Source organism: Astyanax mexicanus, chromosome 14 (assembly GCF_023375975.1).
Source record: "Astyanax mexicanus isolate ESR-SI-001 chromosome 14, AstMex3_surface, whole genome shotgun sequence".
NCBI classification, from domain to species: domain Eukaryota; kingdom Metazoa; phylum Chordata; class Actinopteri; order Characiformes; family Acestrorhamphidae; genus Astyanax; species Astyanax mexicanus.
This window is the reverse complement of record NC_064421.1, coordinates 22,599,335-22,618,516: the sequence shown is the minus strand read 5'-3', so window position 1 is coordinate 22,618,516 and position 19,182 is coordinate 22,599,335. Positions and strand designations below refer to the sequence as shown.

Here is a 19,182-nt window from a genome sequence, read left to right as displayed (position 1 = left end):
GTTTGACAAATATAAACAGAATTTGAATTGTCTTGTGTTTCTTATGCTATAACCTTCACAGTCCTAGTATCCGGTATACTGGGAGTTTTGTAATTCACCAGCAAGTTTTACATCATACTTAAAATAAATAAATAAATAAAAAATATATACACACATATATATATATACATATATATATATATATATATATATATATATATATATATATATACATATATATATATATATATATACATATATATATATATATATATATATGTATATATATATATATATGTATATATATATATATATATATATATATATATATATATATATATACATATATATGTGTGTATATATTTTTTATTTATTTATTTATTTTTTATTATAATTTTTTTATTATTATTATAAAAAAATACTATTTTTTTGTGTGTGTATTTAGTCTCAGAACTGAGGCGGTGAATTAGGCACAGTTCAGTTTTTAAATGTACAGTATGCCACTCATGATTTTTTTTTTTAAATATTTGTTTTAAGATTTATTAAGCGGGGCACTGCTGTGGGCGTGGCTTGTTGTTTGGGGCGGGGTTTACACCACGTGGGCGGTCTTATCTTTCCACTGGAAGTTTGGGTTTATAGGTTGAGCTGAGTTTACCCTTTCAGTTTTCAGTTCAGACCATAGACTGATTCAAACCCTTGTGTTCGGGTCTGAGACCCTCTTTCCGGACGGTGTGAGAGGTGTGAGTCTCTCTGTGGAGGTTTGACTGGGTTTACAGGGACAGCTCTTCGCCCTGTGTGTGCAGAAATCCTCTTTTCTGCGGTTTCTTTCTTCAGAGAACTGAATCACATGATCAGTCTTTTGTCATAAGACACTGATGAAGCAGCGGCCGGGAGTGAGTGAAACCCCCGAGCGGCTCTCCGCTGGTGTTTTTATTGTCTTTTGACCGGTTCTAGGGCTCAGCCATGAGCTTCGCTTCTTCGGTGAAACAGATGTTGTGACTCTTTGAGGGATCGCTGAAACATGGCACACTGTGGAGTCCGGGCTGCTGTGCTCTGCGCCTGGCTGATCGGTAAGTCCATGTGTCTCTAAACTAGTTACAAAGCAAAATATACAATGTTAAATTAACCCTTTAGGAGCTGGATTTAACACTGTTAAAATGAGAAAACAAGTTCAAATTCATAACGTTTTAAGAGTTCAGAAATCAATATTTGGTGGAATAACCATGTTTTTTAATCACAGTGTTTATGCATCTTGGCATGTTCTCCTCCACCAGTCTTACACACTGCTTTATGCCACTCCTGGTGCAAAAAAATCAAGCAGTTCAGCTTGGTCTGATGGCTTGTGATCATCCATCTTCCTCTTGATTATATTCAAGAGATTTTTAATTTGGTAAATCAAATTAACTCATAATTTTTAAGTGATTTCTTATTTTTATATGCTTTCCTTATTTTCATCCACTGTAAGCTTTATTTAGAAGAGAGACCTTTAAAAAATGCCCAAAAAGCAGTGGTTCTCCATTGACACAATAACACATTTGTGGAGGCCCTTATCCACAATCCAGCCCAACACCAAGAGGGTGAATAATGCTCCACCAGGGGAACCATCACAACTAAATCCAATTTAACTATAAAACACGTATAACACACACACACATATACATACACACACATACATAATAAAGAATAATAAAATACATAAGAAAGAATAATGGTGACTGCAGAGCATGCTAAGGGTGACACAGAATGAAGAGGAGGATCATGTTAGAGTTCAATTTTAATTTTAGAGTTTAAAACACCAACTCTGTGAGTTGTTTATCACTTAGGGTTTATCACTTAGGGTTTATCACTGGATTTTACAGTGTAGATAAATTGCTAGCTAGGTCAGCTAACTCTGGATGTTGTCTCTTTGGTTGCTGGCTGTCAGCACTCTGTGAGGGAGTTATGCTAAGATATGAGTTTGAGCTGTAGTGTGTGTTGCTGTGATTTACTGCCAGACACATCTTACAGTCATTATAAAATCACTCCTTCCCTTCTGCTTCTAATAAACAGTGTCAATGTGAAGGGAAACGGTCCTCAAAACCTTTTTCCAGTGGGGAATAAAATGATGTGCCTCTTTTTTCATTTTTTCAGTCAATAATAATAGTTCTGATACTGTTTTTTTGTCTAACATGGCCTACCCTGAAATACTGCTATAAGTAGTAAGTAGTGCTGAATTAATGAAAATTTCCACACAAAACTATACCCAGCTAAAAATATCCAACTAATACAGTTTGTTTATTCAGAGAAAACATAGCTACCATATGCTGGTCATTGGTTAACGAGCTAGCCTACCAGCATAGTAAAGGTTTTCCTGAGAGACCTGTTGGGTTGAGCTGGATTTTTAGCAGGGGTATCATTATAGTTTTGTGGGAAATTTTTCATTAATTATGTCACAACATTATTATTATTGTAAAAAGATAGCTACTAAACATTGTAAATAAACTCTGCATGTTGAATATTGTCAGAAAAAATGTGATAAATGTTATAACCATTTTATAACACTCGTAATTACAATATAATAGCATAACAATGTATTTACACCTTTTATAGAGCAATGCAATTTTAGACTTTAGAATTTGAACATATCCACATACTCTAAATAAAATTGACATACCATCTCATTCATGTTAATAATGGGTTCCCCTTGTTAAGAAAAACATAATGGGCAAGACTGAGGAAAGCAACTGTGTTGTACGCTAATTCAATAATGTAATAATTGTGACAGGCCTAATAGAAATACATTGAAAAATTCCATTACGAAGAGGGAAATCTTTTGAGAAAAGGAAAAAACTGAGGAATGGCCCACTTCCCTCACGCTTAGCATCTCTGGAGGCTGATGGAGTCATATGACCTGCCTCTCAGAATTACTGCATATCTGAAGTGGGTGTCTGTAACTCAGGGGAGCAGCCAACCACATGCTTAATGTGATTACTTTCACAATAAAGACTCTGTTTCCCTCTCTGCTGACCCTAGGAAAACCTTATTTTTGTCATGTTCTGCACGGGACAACGCAAAGTAAAACAATGTGCATACAGAATTGTAATTTTATTTATTTTTCTGTTGTAGGGTTAATAAAATTGACAACAGTAAACTACTTCGGGAACACATAGTGTTATTTTCTGACTAAGTAGGAAAGGAATACAGTTGAATAAACCCAACCCAAACAACCCACAGATTTTTCTCTTTTGTTCTCATGTTACCATATTAATTTCTTATCCACCTTACTATCCTGTTGTTGATGTCTGGGCACCGACTTTTGATAAGTTACTGAATCAGTTCTCACGGTGGCCGTTCTTTAAAAGCTGTTGTTTCTAGGTCAGCCCATGACGAAAAAAATCCTTAATTCTGCTCAAGCTAATACACTGTGCATTATCCTGATATTTTTCTTTTATCCCAAGATGTAAAGTGATCTGTCTTAGCCTAGCAAATCCCTAAATCAAAAAGTAGGCCAAATACTGTCCCTGCTGAAAACCTGCCCAGAAATAATGTTTTGAATTTGAATACATTTTTACAAAGAGCATGGAATAGGGATGCCCAGATAAAGGAGCTGTGAGTGAATCCACTTTTTCATATATAAATATTTTAATAAAGAAACTGTATTATTTGTAATATAATACAAATTCCTAAATGGATTAAAATGCAGTAAAATTTATAGAATGTAGACATTTTATCACAATATTCCAGCATCAAGTATATTAAAAGTTACAAGTAAAATTATGTCTAATGGACATTGTTGTGTGAATTAAGTACTATAGATGATATTGGCATATCAGTGGTATCACATGAGGTTATAACACCTTTTTATTTTTTACTATAATTCCAAGTGAAGTGTTTAAAATAATTTTTCAACAAGATATTTTTTTTATCACATTTTATGTGTTTTTTATATTAAGAGTATTGGAGATTTTATTTGTTTACCAATAAAATAATTATTTTGATCATTAATAAGTATGCTAACATGGAGCAGAGATGGATCATCTAAATAATGTTTAAACATGCGTGAAAAACACATGCATTAATGTTTATAAACCACATCGATTCATTGCCCTTTGTGTATAGTACACAGTACTTTATGTATTCCTGTGTACTCTATATTACATAATTTTGCTAAACTATTAAATTTGTCAATCCATATTTCCCTTTGGTAAAATATGTGTATGTATGTGTTTGTGTGTAGGAGTGGTGAGGAGCCAGACCACGCTCACCCCTGCAGTGACTGCCAGCACAGTCAGTGAGAATGTGACCACCACCACTCCCGCCATGATCAGCACCACTGCTATTGGTTGCTCTGCACTCAACACCTCCACCTGTGAAGCTTGTGCTCCAGGCACTTACTACGACAACGGTGAGTAACGTATTGCTGTATTTGGAATATTGTTTTACAGCCTGATCCTTGGTCAACGCATAAAATCAACTTATTACAACCACACCCCCAACCACCTGAGAAAATGAATTAATAAATAACATGATACAAATACACTGAGAGTACTCATCTGAGAGTATATTCAATGAAGTTAAACAATGCTTAAGTTTGTTTGAAATCTAATTATGGTTAAATTGACCACAAAATAAACAAAACTGTTAATTATACGTTTTTAAACAGTGCATCCACCTTCAATGTCAGTAAGAAAATCTGCTCTCTCAAATAAAATTGTCCATTGGGCATTGGAGGTGGGGCTTATTGAGGGGTGGGCAGGGTATAAATTAGACAGTTAGCCAATTAGACAGTTTTCTGTTGCCCTTAATGGGAGTGTCATCCACTGCTGACAGTAGATTGCTCTATATATAAGAGGGGATAATGAATGCAGCAGAATTACATTTTAACCTCTTATGATGTACAAGCAAGTTATAGAACAGCTAAAGTGTGATTTATTACTTGTCTTTACAAAATGCTACAATGAGTATGCCTGTAGATAAAGCATTATGTTGTTTATTTAATTAAAGAGTTCTATCTAGGGCGCAAAGAGGGCTGTACCATTTCTTTGTGATTATTTAAGTTTATTTAGAATATACCAATTCTTTATTTCTTGTGGTGATGCTTTTAATACTACATTCATGTGGTAGTCAGAAGGTCCTACTTCCTATGTGTGAAATTCTGTCAAAATGGTGAGCACAACAATTTTTAATGCTTTGTTAACGGAGCAGCATGTAATATTTTGCATGCGAGATTTGTTTTCACCAGATTTTTGGGTAAATAGCACCAGCATAGTAGTCAATTTGTTATGGAGAGAACATTAAATAGCATTGTTCTATATCAAATTAAATGAACATAGATTACAGATTAAAATAATGTGTATGAACAGCGAGTGCATGGTTAAAGTTAAAGGATTATATAGAGAACCATCCATTACTGATTCTGTCTTTTTTGCAGAAGTGTTAAAGGTTTAAAGGTTTAAGACAAGTTGGAGTTTCCCTTTAAAAAAAAAACACATGAGAGGTTGTTCAACTTCCCAGTTGGAAACTCATGTTGACCATGATTCGGACAAATAAATGCAGCTAAAGTTGTAGGTTGAGTACTTTACAAACTTTTACTTCTCTTTTTCTGACAGACACCTTGCTGTGTTTGTGTTGTCCGGAGGTGGGACTCTGCATGTTCCCTGGAGCCTGTCTACCCTGCTTTCAGGGCTTTTATCAGCCGTTAGCAGGCCAGCAGACATGCCTGCCCTGTTTGCCAGGCTTCTACACCAAGTGAGTTAAGAGTAAACATGTATATTAGCAGTCTTAATGGCTGGATGTTTTAGCAGTGAATCTACATACCACATCTGCTGCCTCATCAGTGTTTTTCCCATCCCTACTGCTTTTCCTAGCTTCACTGGCAGCCCTGTGTGCCAGGCATGTCCTCCTGGTTCATTCACCAACAACACTGGCTCCCTTTCCTGTAGAACCTGTTCACCAGGTAGACATTTTTTACATATTATTGTTACATTAATGTAAACAGACGTTATTAGCAGATTCCTGGTTTACACTGCAATACCAATGAAACTTCAACAATTAAAACGTCACTTATTCTAGGATTAGACATAGTCTAATAGTCTGCATCTTGGCTGATGTCCTATAATACTGTAACATAGTTACAGGAGTACTAAAATAACATGTTTAACCTAGATCACAAATAATCAGACTGACTTGTTTTGCAGGTTTTTATACATCAGAACGGAATGCCACTTTGTGTAACCCATGTCCAGAAGGCACGTACTGCAAGTAAGTTCACAGAACACAGAGCTGCTATTTTGTAGACAGCTGTTTACAGTCATAATGAGCACTATTCACTATTCACTTTTGTGTGGAGCCAAACAAAAGACAGCTTTATTTTCTTCAACATGTAATAACATATGTAAACATATTACTATCTTGTACTTATATATATATATATATATATATATATATATATATATATATATATATATATATATATATATATATATATATATATATATATATAAAGTTTATTATTAATAGTCTGTTCTCAGTGTTTGAAGCCACAATAATGGGGGTAATGCTCCATAAATAACAGTGCTTATTGTAGTGCGTGATTGTATTATAATGCTCCCTTCTTACCCTTAAGCTCTTTCTAACAGTGTCACATGCTTTGTACTGTAGGATATTAAATATCTAAACCTGAGGCCCAATGAAAACATAATTCAGTTATTTTTTCTCTAGAAGTTTCTTTTTAACTCTTGCCAGTCACAAGACTGCAGCAATTTTAATTGAAATGAATTAAATAACTATAATTACTGTAATTTTTAAATCAGTGGCACTGTGTCGAATAACATGATACATAATTTGATTGTTTTTTTTTTCTGTCGATAAGCTCCTCCAGTTGTGTCCAATGCCAAATATGTCCTGCAGGCTCTGAGGCTCTACAGGACGGAGCTAAAGATTGCACCCCTTGTCGACCAGGTAACCTGTTTAAAAGCAGAGCAATGTCGTGTGTATACAGCTCTGGAAAAATTAAGAGACCACTTCAGTTTCTGAATCAATTTATCAGATTTTGCTATTTATAGGCATATGTTTGAGTAAAATGAACATTGTTGTTTTATTTTATGAACTAGGGACAACATTTCTCCCAAATTCCAAGTTAAAATGTTGCCATTTAGAGCATTTATTTGCAGAAAATGAGAAATAACTAAACAAAAAGCAGAGCTTTTAGACCTCAAAAAATGCAAAAAAAAAGATCATATTCATAAAGTTTTAAGAGTTCAATCAATATTTGGTGGAATAACCCTGGTTTTTAATCACAGTTTTCATGTATCTTGGCACCTGTCTTACACACTGCTTTTGAATAACTTTATGCTATTCCTGGTGCAAAACATCCTCTTTATTATATTACAGAGGTTTTCAATTTGGTCAAATCAAAGAAACTCTTTTTATGTGGTCTCTTATTTTTTTGCAGAGCTGTACATAGTTTATTATATATTACTTCATTTAGTTCAATACTCAAGGCTTCAAGTCTAAAGATAATTGGAAATTAGTGAAATTATAGTTAGTTTCAAGAATTTGGACAGTGATTTATATTCACAGTGGATTTCAAAAGTGACTTTTAAAGTATTCCTGTTTTCATTTTGCACATTGATACAGAATATGACTTCAAAACAGTGCATTCCAAACCGTGTCCAGACAGGCTATTCCTCAGATAAGGAGACTGGATTTCTGTTTGTCCAGAGTCTGACAGTCCAGACTCTGTGAATCTGTTACATGAATGTTGTCAATTGCACAAATCTGTTAAATGTACAACGAATGTACAACAATAATAAAAAAAAGACCGCTCTGTCATCCTATTCATGTATCATATAAGCAGACAGTCTGAGAGTCTGACTGAATTTCTGTTTACCTACACTGCAGCCTTGATGCAGTTGATAAAATAAGTTTAAGGCATGAATCTTATAAAATATTATTTTATATGGAATACTGAATATATGGCCAAGTTTAGTACGCTTACTTTTGTTAACTAGTTATTTCAGGGTTGATATTAAATTGTGTCATTTTTAGAATGTGTCCAGAGCCAGCACACACCACGAGTTAGCTCTACTGTTATCTGTGTATTTTCCACTTTCCACTTTGTCTTAATGTATTCGTTACACAGTGAGTAAGGACCCACTTGACCTCCTCATGCAGAAAGTCATTTAGTCACAGTAAAAGCCAGACAAACCCACATTTGTGTACAATTGATTATCCCTTCAGACTGTTCCAGAAATGAAAAGGTTTGAAAAAGTGTACTTGGGGAGAGGTGCCTATAACATTTTCAGTTTTATTTTACATTCAGTCCTGGGCTGACAGCTCTGTGCTTTGTGTCTGCCTTTAATCTTAAATCAATGTATGGTTGTCTTATATTCCTGTTTTAAGGCAAAATGTTTCATTTTTAAATAGTGAATAAAATATCACTAACCCTGAAAACTGTCAGGAATTGGCGCCACTGTCTCGACTGCCAGCTCCCACACTGGGAATAGTTAGGTTGCAAAAGATAAATTTTTCATGTGAGTGGATCAATACAGTGTAATTTAACAATGCTAACAGCTATTACTCTCAATGAATAATGTAAATATTTTGCGCAGATGTAGAGGAAGAGGAGAGTGCTACTTGTATACAGCCTGTTTTGGTGCCTCTCTGAATGCGTAAATGGTCTCTGAATTTTTATAATACTAAATAAATAGTAAATTGTAATAATAACCTGTAGATCAGAGGTCACTAATGGGCGGACCGCGGTCCGGGTCCGGACCCAAATGTTGTCCAATGCGGACCCAAACCGATAAACTACAGAGAAGGATTTAATTGTATACACGCTTTGCGGCGCAGTAAACTCACAGAACAATCACGTGTGGTGTAAGATCACCAAACGCTCTCCTCTGCCAATCAGATCTGTGCAGACGCGGTAAGGAAAAAGACAGGTTAGGAATGTAAACAAAATCTGTCCAGAAAGGCATTTTTTATTATTATTATTATATGTTTTTTCATCATAGTTCAAACAACCTTACTGGATATATCGAACTGAATCATAACACAAGTTTAAAAACGGTCTGGACCTTGGCCTGTCAAATTTTTCTCTAACTGGACCATACTGAATTATAATTAAATAACCCTGCTGTAGATTTTAAGTTCATTACATGTAATGCCTTCTCTTTCTGGTATATAAGAGAGATACAGTGAATGCATCAAATGCTTGGTGGTACCCTTGGTGAAAATGACAAAATAACAGATATTTAAATCGAGGGAATCAACAATCCATTCAAACAAACATATATATATTTTTTCTTTTTTTATTTTATTGCTAGATTTTTCACTAATAATTAAACAGCAAACATAACAAAAACGATGTTCAGTTGTAGGAATAAAACATTTTTTGCAATGTATGTTTCACTGTCTGTGTTTACTTCTACACTTTGGACAGGTATGCACAAGCCCTCACGCCAAAAAATGTGTCAGATCTGTAGCAGTGGCTTCTATCAGATCAGCTGGGGCCAGGAGAACTGTGACATCTGCCCTGAAAACCACTACTGTCCTGTGAGTGATTATCACATTTTAACAACCACAGAAATGTAGATAAACCATAAAAAAGTAATTAAATCACTTTATTGAGCAAAAGTATACAAAAGTGTGGGGGTTAGTCCATGACCAATTTATGACCGCTGTTCCCTTCCTCTGCCAGAGTCCTGATGTGAATCCAATCCAGTGTCCCAGTGATGCTTTCTGCCCGGAAGGCAGCACTGCACCAGGTTACTGCATGGAGACGTTCTTCAGAAAAGCTGGGGACACGTGTGAACTTGCACCTGTCACTATAGCTCTGCTTGTTATTGGAGGAGGAGGTATTGACAGATAAAAGCTCTTTATTATCATAAATACATTTTTGTGAACCCTTTTTGTTTTCTGTGGCCTCATTGATCTGCCACTAGACAACTATTCTGAGGGTCCAGGGTTCAATTCCTCTTGGGGCAGTGGTGGTTCAAAGGTTTGAGCTCCGGGTTTGTGATGACAATATATGATAAATATTAATGTCTTCACATGAGTTAAAGGAATAATTTGGACACACCTGTGCATGTGTTTGTATCAATCTCTTTCTCTGTCTCTCTCTGATTTCTTCAGTGGCACTTCTTTTTATCATCCTCCTGGTCTTAAGGAGAAGGAAGGATACAGACAGTGAACTGTCGCTGTCACGTGCCCCCCTCTTGCGGAAGGAGCGACCACCTGGCCGCTTGTATGGAGTCCCCTGTGATGCAGAGCCAGTGTACGCAGGGTGGTGATAAATGCATTGTTTACAAAAACTAAATCTATCAAGCCACTGTGAGCTCCAGAGGGGGACAGGATGATCTCCTCTGAAAATGGACAGTTAAAAGACATTAAGCTGCAGTGGCTGTTCTTAAATTTTGAAAGATGTACTAGCTGTACAGGTTTTGTCTCTAAATGTTTCAAACCCTTTATTTCATTAAGATGTTATCTGCAGTCTGGCTCAAAAACCTTAATTAAATGAAAATCGTCTCAGTGAGGCATTTTCATCCTCTTTTTTTGGTAGCTCCTTCAGACCACGTCCAATAAAAATGAGAGAATTTTTATCTGACACCTTAAGTAAAAATGCAAATAATTGGGAGACTGTAATTTTGTGTTGTTTTTTTTTTTAATATTGTTTACGCAATGCACTGGACTTTGTTACACTGTGGTTAAGATTTTTAGTATGTGCTGGACTTTGCCTTTGTTGCCCTCTAGATTGTATTTATTTACTGGTGCCTCTGCTTATGGTACTTAAAAATTGTGTTTTATGTTTAAGTTTGTGTTACTCTTTGTATTTAATTTTTCAAAAGAAGCACACTTGATGATAGTTCCAGGGCAGGTGCTGGAATAAAAGGCTTTGCACAACTTTTTTTTTTATCAATGTCTGGGGTTCCCAACTAATTTTGAAAAAAAAAAATAATATAGACCTGGCTCCACAATAAGAACATGCTACTAAGTTTAAATATATTGCAAGTATATATTGTATTACAGAAAAGTAATTTAATCATTTCTGCCTGCACACCAAGTGGCAGCTGCTACAGTATTAAAAACAGTTGCACATCTTAACCTTTCAGTATGCTCTCAGGCAGCCAGCACAGTAAGCTGCCACATCCTAAAAAAATGGCATGCCTATCAGCACATTCTTCAGCAAATGGCACACCAACTGTCAATCACTACGCAGCAACCGAGGCACCTTAAAGTCGCTGGCACACTTACTGCCACTGGCACACCAAATCTTACAACAATCGTCACAGGAGCCAGCTCATCAGCACACTTAAATTCATTTTTATATCGCTAATACTTTGAAACAACATTGATCTCTGACCTCAGAATTGATTTATTTGTTCACATTGATTTTATGTTGATTCAACATTGTGGTTTTATATGTATGGCTTATATTAAACTTTACTGACATTAAATATGTATTGTATTCTAAGTATGCATTGTATTCTATTCTTATAACCTGTACTGTGTAATCTTGCAGTGCAGAAAATGACATATAATTAATAATATTAATATTATTATTTGTGGGAAGCACTGTGAGTGTAGAAGAGCTCCACCCAACCACTTAAACCTTTAACCTCAGAATTTTAGCATTATCCGATGACTATTAGGCAATGTTAAATAAAGGTTGTTTTAGGGTTGTTTTTTCATCAGATAGAAAGATAGATACTTTCTTGATCTCTAAGGGGAAATTATAGATCTATCTTTATTTATATATCTTTATTCTTATCTATACTTATATATCTATCTGACATCATCCACTTTAAAAAATGTCATTCAACAAAAAAGTAACGTTTTCAAAATGTTCTTTGATGGTTGGTTTGCCAGTTGCATTAGAATGTGCTGCCTGCTTTAACATGTGAGGGATCGTATGTCGACTCTTTTGAGATGTGTCAAATCGTGCTACCCTAGTGTATATTTAAAAGTTAAATATTTTTATATATTATATTATAATAATAATATATTATTTAAATGTTAAAAATAACATAAAAATTCAAATGCTTCCTGCAGAAGTCTGAGTAAATGAATATATCAGTGTACAGTTAAGGGAATCGGGGTGGTTAGAACTTGTTTTTGTATTTTTTTTATTGTATTTATTTTATTTTTACTTTTAATTATTAGCTGTTATTTACACATTTGGAACATACGGTGGCCGAGAAAGCCCAACGCAGTGCAAATGGAAAAGCGCTGCAAAAGCACAAAACACATCCATCAAAATTACAACACAGGCGCAGCAACTAGAAAAACGTGCTGCAACTAAAAAAACGCGCTGCAAATAGAAAAACGCGCTGCAAATAGAACCACAACACAACGGAAGTGAGTCACAACACAACGGAATTTTCCCGGGGGACCTTAAAAGATACTGTACCAGCTAAGCTGCGTCTTCAGTAACGTCTCGGACTTCACTATGTGTACAAAGGACAATAAGTGGCAAACAAGGCGTTTTGTGAAGCAGAACTTTTAATAAACATAACTTACTTTTCAGAAGCTTGTTTGCCACTTATTGTCCTTTGTATACAGCTGGTACAGCATCTTTTAAGGTCCCCCGGGAAAATTCCGTTGTGTTGTGACTCACTTCCGTTGTGTTGTGGTTCTATTTGCAGCGCGTTTTTCTATTTGCAGCGCGTTTTTCTATTTGCTGCGCCTGTGTTGTAATTTTGATGGATGTGTTTTGTGCTTTTGCAGCGCTTTTCAATTTGCACTGCGCTGGGCTTTCTCGGCCACCGTAGGAACACGCATAATGCACACATAATGACAGAGGGCTCCAGTTGTTTAAAGCATTTAAGTAACGCATATATACGATACAAAAACACGTAACATTAGAAAATGTGCATGCGCACTGGTGGTAGAAACACATATCGATGGGTAGCACAATTCGACAAAACACAGGTGTTGTACCGAATTCAGCACCCCCGCAAGGCACCCTTCTCGGGAGCGCGCACGCACCGTCTTCTTGTCTTTAACTTTACTTAGAAATGCGCGCCAAAAAGGAAATATCCAGAAGCTACGCTGACTCGTAAGAAACAATGTTAAGAATCATGTCACCTGAAGCCTCTACCGAGAGAGGGGTGCTTGTCCTGGCGGGGTGCTGAATTCGGCACAACACCTGCATGCAATAGAGGATCTAACCCCAGTACACGCAGCACCACAGCGTTACAGCTGTGCTGGAATATAACAGAAGCAACAGCGCCACCTTCAGGACATCGCCCTGTTCTTTTTATATAATCTATGAATTTGAAGATGCTGCACAGCTGAGTAATGAGAGTAATGAGAAAATACATTTAAAATAATTAAGTGACAGTCAAATTGAAGACATCACGGTGTTAAACAAATACGTTTCATACTTAAAAAAACAAATAGTACCACATTAACTTTCTTGGTATTTTAGTGACTTCATGAGGTATAGGTAGGTATAGTCCCCTAGAATAGTTTTCTCAGCATCTTGAAGAAGTATTTGGAATAAATAAAAACGGCACACTAACAGAGCTGAAATATTGTGGCGTTTGCCAAGAAGACGCGGAGGAAGGCAGGATATTTTTAGAAACTCTTTTATTAAACAGGCTTACTAATCACTTTTTTTTTAAAAAACAAATTATTGTCACCGTTTTCTTTCATATACATTAATGCATACAACAGTTTAAAACCAAGTGATATTTTTTTAGTTTTCCACATTTAAAACTGATGCACACACATATAAAACATATTTATTTTCTCATTACAGGTACACTCATGCATGACACTTTAAAACCCACGATTCTTTTTCCAACCCCATTCACATGTATTTCTTTAAAAACATATTTTGAAATAAATTACATTAATAAAAACACATCTTACAACTATTTTAATACAAATACGATTGTTTATAAAAACAAAGTCTTTGCTGTGTGTGTTTGGATTATGTGGATGAAACGTAAGAATTCCATAAAACCCAATAAAATAGTCATTTGTACAGGACCGGGGTGAGCCCATATCAGGTAGACCCCCTTACTACTCACCGTTTTTCTTTCTATTTTTTCATCTAATACATTCATCCATACAACAGTTTAAAACCATGTGATCATTTTTCTTTTTCCAAATTTAAAACTGATGCACGAATAAAATCGCCATTTAAAACAATGTATTTTTCTCAGGCAGGAAGAGGCCACAACACCCATAAACACTCCCGCGCCGCCACAATATTAAAGAATGTGATTAAATTTAAATTTATTCGTTTTGATTTGTTATTCATTAAGACTAGATCTCAATATAGGAATTTTGGTCAGTCGTTTTTGATTTTTGCATCTTTGTGCTCTCCGCTCTGTTTGTCCAAACTGCAGACCGTAGTTTAGGGTCGCCGTGCAGTTTGAAGATGGCGGCCACCTTGGCTAGAGGTCTCACAGGTAACGGACTGAATGTTTGTAATGTTTTTCAATGTGAGGACTGATCCGCATCTCCCGCTTATTTAGCCCATAGTTCACCCCCGTGTTCTGTTATTGGAGCGGGTTCTCCTCTGTCTGTAGGCTTTATTCACAGACACCGCTAAGAGCTGGATAACTAGCACGCTTACGCTTCAGGCGCTGAGGGTGACAGGAACTCTGAGTACTCACTGTAATGAACTGTATAATGTTAATAACTCACTATTTTATGTTAGCTAGTAAAGCTCGACCCGCTAGCTGTATAGTTTAGCTAGTTTGCAAACGAAAGTTACTTCCTTGTAAATTATAGTAAATTAGCATCTGTATCGTTTTTTTTTGACTGAAGAAGCAGGTGGCCTCCAAACAACATCCAAAAATATTGTCATTTAGAGCATTTATTTGCAGAAAATGAGAAATGGCTGAAATAACAAAGTTTTCAGACCTCAAATAATGCAAAGAAAACAAGTTAATATTCATAAATTTGTAAGAGTTCAGTAAGTTAATCAATATTTGGTGGAATAACCCTAGTTTCATGCATCTTGGCATGTTCTCCTCCACCAGTCTTACACACTACTTTTGTAAAACGTTATGCCACTCCTGTTTCAAAAATGGTTTCATGGCTGTGAGCATTCACCTTTCTCTTAATAACATTCAGAGGTTTTTAATTTGGTAAAATCAAAGAACTCTATTTTATTATTTTCCAGATATGTATATTGATTGAAAAGACCCTGCAAAAATCCAGCTGGTCATCCAGAGAAAACATACCCATACCCTTCGATGTGCAAGAACTAGATAATGAGCTAGTCTACAAACTTTGGTTTGTTTTTCTGGTTGAGCTGCTGGTCCTGAGCTGGAATTTCTAGCAGAGTATACAGACTCCCAACTGTACAAAACATTTAGCTAAGCATGCACAGTAAATCACACAATAACTTTATACTTTCTTTAATACTTTATACATAATAATTTTATACTAGGTAAAATAATCCATTTGGTAAATGTGAAGGTTTCAGGCTCCTTTCTCTAAGCTAGTATTGTTATTATTATTATTTCTAATACAATCATAGTAGCATTATAATGCAATTAAATCATTTTAAAGTGCAGTGAATTTAAATATTTAGACATTGGAACTGGAATTTGAGTAAGTATTAAAACACATTTTAAACAGTCAACATACCATCAGTGGGTTCCCCTTGCCTCAATGTCACAATTATTGTGACAGGCCTGTACTCAGGGTTGTATTTTTCTTTGAAGATAGATAGATAGACAGACAGACACTTACTTTATTGATCTTGAAGAAAATGTACCAAGCAGCACTGGCAGATTTTAGAACAGCTGACACACCATCTGTAACATCCTTAAAAAGCTGGCTCACCAACTGGCACATCCTATAAAAAATCATCACAAGAACCAGCACATTTATCTAATGTAACATTGGGTGTGGGGGCTGCTTTAGGAAGTGCTGGTTGGTGTGCCAGTTACTTTAGAATGTGCTGAATGCCATGCTGCCTGCTTTAACATGTGAGGATTGCTATGCCAGCTGTTTTATGATTTGCCGGATCCAATCTCAGTACACGCAGCACCACAGCACCTCTGTAAACTGTTATTACAGAAACTTCTTCCTTTTTCAGGTCTGCTGAGACCTCTGACAGTGTTGGGAAGAAGCAGCATTTCCCAAGCAGCTGGACTCACCCAGCTGTCTCCTCGGTTCTCCACCCTCATTCAGAGACAAACTGGCTTTAAAACTCTGCCTGCGATTGAAGGCCCTTGCTCCCAACAGCACAGTGTGCTCCATCGGTAAGTCCCAGTGGTAAAGTTTTTCCATAAAACTTCTTATTGGACACCCCCAGGTTAAATAAGTGAAAATACAGGAAAGCAAAATCAACAGCAAATTAAGACATGGGATTTTTTGCACATTTTAGAGCATAGTTGTTATTCCTGCTCAGAGTTCAGAAAAGTGGCACAGAAAGTACCATGTATTTGTGCTGCACAGCTTCAGAGGCCTGAGGATGTTGGTTTGATTCTGGCTATGCAGAAATGTCCCTACAATGCTCTGATCCCACCCTGACTGTGGAAAAAAATCAATAAATAAATAAGTAAATAAATATATAGTATATATATATATATATATATATATATCTCAAAGGGTATTGTATAAACATTTGTATAATTGTACATCTCTTAGTGCCAGTAATTTAACATATATTGAGAACATTTTGTAGTACATTGTAGAGAGATGTTTTATAAAGGGTTTATTTGAGTAAGTTGATTGTGTATTACTAATCACAATACTACTAAACCATTGCACAGTACTAATACATTGCATTCTTTACAAAATCTGTAATAAGGTTGTTTTGGCAGAGCATTGTACTTGGGTATAGTCTGTTTAACAGTCCTGGTTAAATGAGATGTTATATTTTTGTTACAATGTCAGTCTGTCTATTTATCTATCCATCTACCTATATAAAAGAATAATAAAGTAGTGGTGCATTTAAATACACTGTTTTATTGTGACCATTGTGTTTTTCTTTCAATTTACAGTGTCACACCACTCATCCCATCATTGATGCTTCAGCCCACTAGGAATCTAACATACTATAGTTTGAAAAAAGGCAAGAGGAAGACAGTGAGGTCTGTGGTGAAGAGGTTCCTCCGATTGCACTGTGGTCTGTGGGTGAGGAGAAAGGTAAGGCCAGACTTCTGTAAGTTTAATTGTTAAAAAGATTTAACCCCTTAACGCCTGTTGTTGCAAATATGCGACTAACCGTTTGATTCAATCAACCTGCCAAGATAGTGCCTGCATTCCCCCAATGCCTGTTAGTGCATATTTGCCACGGACCTAGGAACCTTTGACAATTTACAATTCAAATGAATCTAGAATTCAAATTAATGAAATGTTTCCTGTAATATTTGTGTATATTGTGTTGGTGACAGTAATTGGTGTTATTTATTATTGAATGCCTGCTGTTGGGTGCATAAATAAAACATTGATTTTTCACTGTTATATTACTCTGTTATTGTTATCTTAGTATGGACCATTATGTCTGCTGTAGCAAATTTGCAACATACCAAATTTACCCCAAATAGACCATATTGCCTGTTGTTGCAAATTTGCAACATACCAAAATTTCTATTTATTTTTGTGCAAAAGTGAAATTAATAATCTCAACAATATTTACTATCTACTTAAAGGTAAAACACACATGAAACATTTTTTCATATACAGCTACATTAATTCAGGCGTTAAGGGGTTAAACATGCTATAGGTAAGCAGTGCACTCTCATTATCAAAAAAATAAATAAATATATATATATATATATATATCTGCTGCACTCCATTCCAAAGAATTGGGAGTAATTACACTTTTTGTAAGTGCTTTTGGTAGTGTTAAATTTTCACTAACAATATACATAATATGCTCAGACAATTATTTTGTGTGTTTTGGTTTGAGCCAGTCTCTGACTAGTTGAAAAAGAAAGTTTGATTGACTTTTGCCACATATTATAATGAGAAAAAACAGAAGTGAAAACAGGGTGAATTCAGTCAGGAGCTTTAATTAAATGAAACTGAGCAGCAATTCTGTTTTTGGTAAAAGCTAACTAACACAGACCCAACACATTTGGTGGTGTTCTTAAACTGCAATTTTGTTATATACCTGCTTGGGCGTTCCACTCTTAAACATAAGACGCTGGCTAATCATTCATAGTATTAGTATATTTTGTGGTTTAGGATTGTTAAAGTAAATGAACATTTTTACTGTGTTTACATTGTAAGACACTTTAATCAGTTTTTTTGCTCAGATCAGATTTGACTATTTTGACAGTTCACATTCATAAATAATGTAAGAGATCTGTATCTGTCTGTAATATAAATTAATCTGTTCCTGAACAGAATAATTTGTATACTGATATGTACATGCACGTCCCTTTTTCACATTTTTTGGTAAAAAGCTGTTTACATTCATGTCTTCTAACAACAAGTCATGATCACAGTTTAATTAGGTCAATATTTGAAGGTGACTGAAATCTGATTTTTAAAAGGTCAGATTTTACATGTCCACACAGCCCTGGAAAATAAACCAGATCTGTGTCAAATTAAGGCCCTTAATCCTGGAAATGTAGCTTTTGTCAAGCTAATTCTAGGAAGACAAACTCTGCACACAACATTTTACCCTGAACAACTTAATGTAATAGTAAGCTTTCATAGTTAATAATTTAGTTAATCTGTAGGTCTGCTTTAGTGTTAGTTGCAAAATAATTGTGGTGTAGTAAGGTTATTCCTTTTGGACACCAAAGAATATCTTTAGTTGTTAACAGCCTCAATAACACATCACGCAATAATAAATGTCCTTTAACTTGTTTGGTTTAAGAAAAATAAATAGCTGTTTTTAATGTCATTTAATGTTTTCAGGCTGGATACAAGAAGAAGCTTTGGAAGAAGGGACCAGTCCGAAAAAAACGTTTAAGGGAACATGTGTTCTGCAATAAGACTCAGTGCAAAAAACTAGACAAAATGACCACGTCTTTTTGGAAAAGAAGAAACTGGTACCTCAATGACCCATACCAGAAATACCACGATCGAGTCAACTTCAAAATGTAAAACCTGTATTAGCATATTAGCATTGTACTGGTATATATACATAAAGAAAATGCTTGTTGTTAAAACTGTTTTAAAAATACCATCAATGTTTTGGTGTTAACACACAGTAAAAAATGTCCATTTCTTAAGATCAGTGTAAATGTAATTTCCAAAATAAACTGTTTCATCTGTTACATTTGTCTTCATATC

General features: G+C 35.4%; 2 protein-coding genes across 2 annotated transcripts; both read left to right on the top strand.

Annotated features, from left to right (window-relative positions):
- Positions 1–597: 597 nt before the first annotated feature.
- On the top strand, positions 598–11,434 carry si:dkey-21a6.5 (laminin subunit alpha-2). The gene is made up of 9 exons (XM_007252518.4): positions 598–1,049; positions 4,196–4,363; positions 5,568–5,706; positions 5,826–5,914; positions 6,156–6,219; positions 6,830–6,918; positions 9,404–9,516; positions 9,662–9,818; positions 10,096–11,434. Exons 1-9 carry the CDS (start codon positions 1,001–1,003, stop codon positions 10,251–10,253), a joined length of 1,026 nt encoding a protein of 341 aa, XP_007252580.3. The 5' UTR covers positions 598–1,000; the 3' UTR covers positions 10,254–11,434.
- Positions 11,435–14,275: 2,841 nt separating this feature from the next.
- mrpl35 (mitochondrial ribosomal protein L35) lies at positions 14,276–19,166 on the top strand. The gene is made up of 4 exons (XM_007252517.4): positions 14,276–14,381; positions 16,025–16,190; positions 16,935–17,079; positions 18,805–19,166. The coding sequence occupies exons 1-4, from the start codon at positions 14,351–14,353 to the stop codon at positions 18,991–18,993; spliced, it is 531 nt and encodes a 176-aa protein (XP_007252579.2). The 5' UTR covers positions 14,276–14,350; the 3' UTR covers positions 18,994–19,166.
- The last annotated feature ends 16 nt before the right edge of the window (positions 19,167–19,182 follow it).

What these genes read in the sequence shown, in the direction of transcription:
- si:dkey-21a6.5 (XM_007252518.4), top strand. Translation starts at nt 1,001, where the DNA reads ATGGCACACTGTGGAGTCCGGGCTGCTGTGCTCTGCGCCTGGCTGATC. An exon ending in TTGCCAGGCTTCTACACCAA is followed by an intron (nt 5,707 to 5,825) that starts GTGAGTTAAGAG and finishes TGCTTTTCCTAG; the next exon opens with CTTCACTGGCAGCCCTGTGT. An exon ending in CTGAAAACCACTACTGTCCT is followed by an intron (nt 9,517 to 9,661) that starts GTGAGTGATTAT and finishes TTCCTCTGCCAG; the next exon opens with AGTCCTGATGTGAATCCAAT.
- mrpl35 (XM_007252517.4), top strand. Translation starts at nt 14,351, where the DNA reads ATGGCGGCCACCTTGGCTAGAGGTCTCACAG. An exon ending in CAGCACAGTGTGCTCCATCG is followed by an intron (nt 16,191 to 16,934) that starts GTAAGTCCCAGT and finishes TTCAATTTACAG; the next exon opens with TGTCACACCACTCATCCCAT. An exon ending in GTCTGTGGGTGAGGAGAAAG is followed by an intron (nt 17,080 to 18,804) that starts GTAAGGCCAGAC and finishes TAATGTTTTCAG; the next exon opens with GCTGGATACAAGAAGAAGCT.